Source organism: Capra hircus, chromosome 7 (genome assembly GCF_001704415.2).
Source record: "Capra hircus breed San Clemente chromosome 7, ASM170441v1, whole genome shotgun sequence".
Classification (NCBI taxonomy): domain Eukaryota; kingdom Metazoa; phylum Chordata; class Mammalia; order Artiodactyla; family Bovidae; genus Capra; species Capra hircus.
The window spans coordinates 91,907,592-91,913,706 of NC_030814.1; the positions used below are offsets into that span (position 1 = coordinate 91,907,592).

General features: G+C 55.7%; 1 protein-coding gene across 9 annotated transcripts; it reads left to right on the plus strand.

The window, feature by feature from the left end:
* On the plus strand, nucleotides 37-4,988 carry HSD11B1L (hydroxysteroid 11-beta dehydrogenase 1 like). 9 transcript variants are annotated; one of them, XM_005682511.2, is made up of 8 exons: nucleotides 37-260; nucleotides 1,904-2,021; nucleotides 2,105-2,235; nucleotides 2,858-2,969; nucleotides 3,352-3,443; nucleotides 3,746-3,839; nucleotides 3,950-4,115; nucleotides 4,218-4,988. In XM_005682511.2, the coding sequence occupies exons 2-8, from the start codon at nucleotides 1,949-1,951 to the stop codon at nucleotides 4,411-4,413; spliced, it is 864 nt and encodes a 287-aa protein (XP_005682568.1). In that variant the 5' UTR covers nucleotides 37-260; nucleotides 1,904-1,948; the 3' UTR covers nucleotides 4,414-4,988. The 9 variants fall into 9 exon arrangements, with proteins under 9 accessions (XP_005682568.1, XP_005682569.1, XP_017906399.1 ...); XM_005682512.3 differs by having other exon boundaries at nucleotides 1,935-2,021; XM_018050910.1 differs by lacking the exon at nucleotides 2,858-2,969 and having other exon boundaries at nucleotides 2,109-2,235.

Consider the following 6,115-nt stretch of genomic DNA (forward strand, 5'->3'; position numbering starts at 1 on the left):
TCCCTAAGGGGTGGGGTCAGGGAAGGAGCTAGGCAGGAGACTGTTGCCTGGCAACGCCTGGAGCTGAGTTCCCCCCTACACACACACACTCTAGCCCCTCCCCCGAGGTGGGGGGTTCGGAGTCATGTGACTCAGACCCTACGCGGCGGGGCGCGGTCCGAGCCCCGCGGACACGGCCGTGAAGTGAGGGTGGAGGGGCGCGCGCGTGGCTCCTAAGCCCGGACCCCGGCCCCTCTGAACGTTGGGAGAAACAAACCTGAGTGAGTGAATGCGCGGTTGGGAACGTGCAAATGGGTCGCAAGCCCCCTTTGTCTAGAGGAGAAACTGAGGCCCAGCGATGTCAGGAGGCCAGTGGGTTCTGCGAGGAGCTGGGTTCTCCCTTTTTCTTCCCCATCACAACCTAGCTATTTCTATCCACCCATTCATCCATTCACCCCGCTCCCCGCCCTCCCACCCAGCTTGCCAGGTAACCCCTGCGGGGCTGCTGTGATCAGGGCCTGGTTGAGGAGAGGGTTGAGCTGAGGGGCTTCAAGGCTTTCCCTGGAAGTGGGGAGAGGTGGGAGAGCGTTCTTTGCTGAGGGGATGCTGGCATAATTGGGTTAAGGCGAGGAGTTCACTTCTCTGAGGATTGATAGATTTATGGATGGGAAGTGGAGGAGTTGAGGATGGACAAGGAGGCAGGGGCCAGACCTGCTGGGTCTCCATTCGGGGAAGTGGTGAACCCTGGAAGAGTTTGAAGCAGCAAGACACATGCCACATTTTTTGGACACAGATCCCTATGCTCTGTAATCTTTGCCCCATGCAGTTCAGAGGATAGAAACCCCAAGATGGAACAGGCCTGGGACCTTTTCAGGGGAAACCCATGACCACCTGAACTTTAACTAGCTGGCTTTTCTCTCTTATGCCTTCTACTGAGATACAAGTAAATCGACTCCCACAGCTGAAGTCACATCTTAACCCTGATGACATGGACACCTCCGTATCCAAGCCAGTCCTGAGTGTCCACTTCCTTCTGGGTGTCTCCAGATAGAGTTGTCTTTCTGGGCTCCCCCACTTCTCATCTCCCACATTCCTCATATCACTCTGGATCAGTCTATCTGTTGAGCACCTGCTACAAGTCTGGCGGTTTGGGGCACTGAAGATCCAAAAGTGAGCAAAACAGGGACTTCCCTAGTAGTCTAGGGTTTAAGACTCTGCACTTCCCCTGCAGGGGGCTTGGATTCTATCCCTGGTCGGGGAGCGAAGATCCCACATGCGGCATGGCAGGTGGCCAAAACATTAAAAAAAAAAAACAAAAAAAAACAGAAGCAGGTTTCCTTTTCCATTCTGCCCTCATGGAAGTGAGTCTAAGGGGAGAGAGGGAGCCTGAACAGGTAATAAATCATCAAGATCATTTCAGGGGATGACAAGTGCTGAGAAGGAGATGAATGTTCTAGAGGTGAGGAACAGGAAGAGAGGTGCTGTAGAGAAGGAGGCCAGGCAAGTGCCCTCTGAGGAGGTGGTGGTTGCCGCGAGACTTGAAAGAGAGAGCCACTGAGTTGTACTTGGGAAGAGCATCCTTGCAGAGGGAACAGCCGGTGCCCAGGCCCTGAGGCCGGTGACTGGCTGGTTCCTGTGATCAGTGACGAGGCTAGTGTGGCCAAGCAGAGTGAATGAGAGGGGCTGATCCAAGCAGGGTCTTTCTGGTCACTCACCTTTTGTACTAAGTGAAACAGGCAGGGTTTTCAGCAGGTAAGAAGATTGCTGTAGTGGCTCAGGTGAGCTGGATGATGACCTGGACCAGGTTGTGGCTATGGGGACAGAAAAAAGGGGCCAGGGCCAGGGCTGGGGGCGTCATCACTTGCTATGCGAACAAAGACACCATTGGGGAAATGGGTGTGACTGGGGTTTAACTCTGGGCCAGGCCTGTGTGGCCACCCTCTCTCCCACTGCAGACCCAGGGAGGGCCATGAAGGTGCTGCTCCTTACAGGGCTGGGAGCCCTGTTCTTTGCCTATTACTGGGATGACAACTTTGACCCAGGTAAGTGCCTGGGTGTGGGGGAGGGAGGGGTGGTCTGTCTATCCTGTCCATGCCCCAAGCTGACCACCCCTGCTCACCGCCAGCCAGCCTCCACGGAGCCCGTGTACTACTGACCGGAGTCAGTGCCGGCATAGGGGAAGAGCTGGCGTATCACTACGCGCGCCTGGGCTCCCACCTAGTGCTCACTGCCCACACCGAAGCTCTGCTGCAGCAGGTGAGACACTCCATCTCAAGTAGGGGTGGGGAGTGGGGAACGGATTGAGTTTGAACCCCTGCAAGCATCCGGGCTTCCTGTGTGACCTTGGGCAAGTCACCTAATCTCTCTGAGCCTTAGTCCTTATTTGCAAGTCAGAGACAAGAAAAGTACCTTCTCCTGGGTTCTGGTGTGGGACTGAAGCAGTAAGATGTAAAGCGAGGAGTTTTCCTCACTGAAGGAGAGTAATGATAGTGAACGAAGGCTGTGCTGATAGCTTGGGTTCTCAAGGACAAAAGAAAGGTGGGTAGACATTTCTTAGCAACAGCCCAGTATTGCTTCAAGGAAATATACATCTGGGGACAAACCTTCCAAAACTTCAAGAGGCCAGCAACCTCAAGATTTATTTGAAATCTCCTGAGTTTTAAATTTTTGATTGTTGAACAAGCAAAAATGTCCCCCATTCTGGCCCGTGAGCTGCCAGATTGCCATCCCAGTGTTAAAGCTTTGGGGATGATGTTAAATGGAACCCGAGGCTCACTGAAGGGGAGGGGAGGCTTCAGGCTGGGGCCCTCATGGAGCCGACAGGTGGAGGGGGACCCGCTGGGGTGGAGGGGCCCACGGGCAGCTCTGGCCCCCCCAGGTGGTAGGGAACTGCCGGAAGCTGGGCGCTCCCAAGGTCTTCTACATCGCTGCGGACATGGCCTCCCCTGAGGTGCCCGAGCGCGTGGTGCAGTTTGCGCTGGACAAGCTGGGTGAGGGGCGGGGCCTGGAGTCTGGGACTTTGTTCTAGGCTTTAGGGGCAAGACCCAAATTGGGGCGGGGGTGTGGTAGTAACATCCGTCTGAGGGTGGAGATTTATGGCTCCGGGGGCGTGACTAGGGGTGGAGCCTCATGGCATCCAGTGGGTGGAGCTCTGGTCCCGGCCCATTGAATGAGGGTTGAAGCCCGGTTAGGGAGTAGAACGGGTTCTCTTTGGTCTTAGTTGTAGCACTACCTGGGTCAGAACTCACTGACTCCAAGCTCTGGCCGGAGCTTCGCTAGTTCAGGGGTCAGGGCTCGGGGCGGTGTCTCATAGGGCCGGGGGTTACGGAGCCTCAAGGACTAGCTCCAGGCTGACGGGCCTCTCCGGGCCAGGAGGTCTGGACTACCTGGTGCTGAACCACCTCGGCGCCGCCCCAGCAGGCACGCGGGTCCGCAGCTCCCAGTCGACACGTTGGCTCATGCAGGTACTCCGCCCCTCCCCGGTCCCTGCTCCGCCCCCTCCTGGCCCTGGCCCCGCCCTCCCACCAGACTCCGCTGTCTCCCTGTTCCCATCAGGCCCTGCCCCTCGGGGCTCCAGACCCCGCCTTTCCTGGGTCTAGGCTCCGCCCTCTTGGCCTTGGCTCAGTTCCCCGGTCAATGCTCCCACAGTCTCGTTGGAACGCAGTCCCAGTCCTCAAGCCCATACCTACCTACCAAGGCCTTCACCCCTTCCTCGTCTGGGCTTGGATTCCTCCTCCGCCCGGTGACTCGTAGTCGCCACCTCTAGGTGAACTTCCTAAGTTACGTGCAATTGACTTCTTCGGCGCTGCCAAGCCTGACTGACAGCAAGGGCTCTCTGGTGGTGGTGTCCTCATTGCTCGGTGCGTGTACGTGGGGCGGGGCGTGGGGAAGCAACAAGGGCTGATGCAGGCGAGCCTGGAGCGGGCAGGAAGGCTTCAGCCGCTCAGCCACTGCCCTCCTGCACCCCCAGGCCGGGTGCCCACTTCCTTCTCCAGCCCCTACTCGGCAGCCAAGTTCGCGCTGGACAGCTTTTTCAGTTCTCTCCGGCGGGAGCTGGACGTGCAGGAAGTGAACGTGGCCATTACCATGTGCGTTCTGGGTCTCCGAGACCGTGCCTCAGCCGCCGAAGGAGTCAGGTGAGGCCCAGGACGCGAGGCGGGGCCAGGCTACCCTGGGAAGGGCTGTGGCCGGGCTGCTCAGCCCCAGCCGCAGTCCCCATCACACCCTCCCTTCCCCAGGGGCATCACGAGGGTCAGGGCGGCCCCAGGGCCCAAGGCAGCCCTGGCCGTAATCCGTGGGGGCGCCACGCGTGCCTCTGGGGTCTTCTACCCGTGGGGCTCCCGCCTGCTCTGCCTGCTCCGCAGTTGGATGCCGCACTCGAGGGCCTGGTTCGTCCGCCAGGAGCTCAACATAACGACGCCCGCTGCTGCCTGAGCCTCTGAGCTTGAGGCCCCTTCATCTTCCCAGAAGACCCTCCAGCCATCCGTCCTGGAGCTGGGACATACACTGAAGACACTTCTGAGCAGGTGGTCAAGGGGCAAGAGAAAGTCATCAAGACACAAAAAAGTAAACCCGAGAAAACTACCAGCACTTGGAAACAAGCAGAACTCGGAGTGTACCAGGCGTCTTGTCACGAAGTCGGAAGTCAATTACCTCAGTCTTCTTAGCTGTTACTGATGATATGAGAGCTGCTGCCATTTTGCAGATGGACAAACTGAGGCTCAAAGAGGTGATGTGACTTGCCCCAGAGCCCTGGCCCCATCAAACAGGTCATACCACCACTGAGCCACCTTTGGAGCCCGCTCTATCTGTGACCTGAATCCACTGCCTCCCAGTTTCTTCTTTCCACTCAGTCAGCCTCAGAGCATCCTCCAACCCTTTCCCCAAGCAAGGGAGCCCTCGAAGCTCTCGAGTTGCTCTTGGGGTCTGAGGAGAGGGAGGAGTAAAGGAACATGTTGTAGGCTACGTCCAACCTCCCATTTGAGAATAAAAATCCTTCTTCCCTTGCACATCCACTGTCAGGTTCCTTCCAGTTTGTTTGTGGCAGGAGGTGAAGAGGGATGTCTATGATATATTTATGTCAGAATGCTCAACTTCATTTCACAGGAGGAGAAGTGGAGGCTTCAAGACAGGTGGACCTCATCCAGGAAGTCAGGGATGGAAGGGAAGGGAACTGCTTGTGGGCCAAAGGCGTTATTTGCAGCACTAAGCGTGTGATTTATGTCCCAATAATGATAACCTGCATCAAGCGCTGTGCACTTGACATTCATGACCTCATGGCATTTTCGTAACCAGAGGTCAGTGCTATCATTATTGTCATTTTATGGATGAGGAAACAGAGAGGGGAAGTTGGTGGCAGAAGCTGAGATTCCTACAACAGACTACCCCTCTTTAAGGCAATGTGTGCATCTGCACACCACTGACATTTACATTAATAAATTTAAAATGGAGACTTTCCTTAGAGTGGTAAACCAGCACTGCTTGCATAAAGAAAAAGTAAAGATTAAAACTGTAGCATGAAAACTGTTATAAAATGCAAGCTACTGTTGGTTCTCCAAGGCGCCAAGATCAGCAGATGTTCAAAGGGGTAACCCCCGAACAGATCAGCCCCAAACTGATACTGACTCTCGGAGATAAACAGGATTGAAAGATAAAAACGAGGCGGGAGAAAGGTTTTGTTCCCACCGTGCCTCCTATCTCTGCCCCTAAAATTACACCAGGTGGCGCTAGTGGCAAAGAACCCACCTGCCAATGGAGGAGACATGAGACGCGGGTTCGATCCCTGGGAAGATCCCCTGGAAGAAGAAATGGCAACCCACTCCAGTATTCTTGCCTAGAGAATTCCATGGGCAGAGGAGCCTGGCGGGCTACAGTCCTTAGGGTCCCACAGAATCGAACCCGACTGAAGCGACCTATCACGCACATATCAAGTGCCACCGGGGGACTATATCACACTTTTCTTAACGCTAGTCCAGAACTTAGCTTCGTGTATCGTAAAACCAATTCCTCCGCTAGTGGAAGTTTTATTTTGTGCCAGGTGTCATATCTTGCTCAGTTCGGAATAGGTACTATTTTTGTCATCCTTCTATAAATGGAGAAATTCTGGTAGTGGGAGGTGGAGTCCCTGGCGCTGGGC

What these genes read in the sequence shown, in the direction of transcription:
- HSD11B1L (XM_013965251.2), top strand. Translation starts at nt 1,793, where the DNA reads ATGGGGACAGAAAAAAGGGGCCAGGGCCAGGGCTGGGGGCGTCATCAC. An exon ending in GGATGACAACTTTGACCCAG is followed by an intron (nt 2,022 to 2,104) that starts GTAAGTGCCTGG and finishes GCTCACCGCCAG; the next exon opens with CCAGCCTCCACGGAGCCCGT. An exon ending in GGTGGTGTCCTCATTGCTCG is followed by an intron (nt 3,840 to 3,949) that starts GTGCGTGTACGT and finishes CTGCACCCCCAG; the next exon opens with GCCGGGTGCCCACTTCCTTC.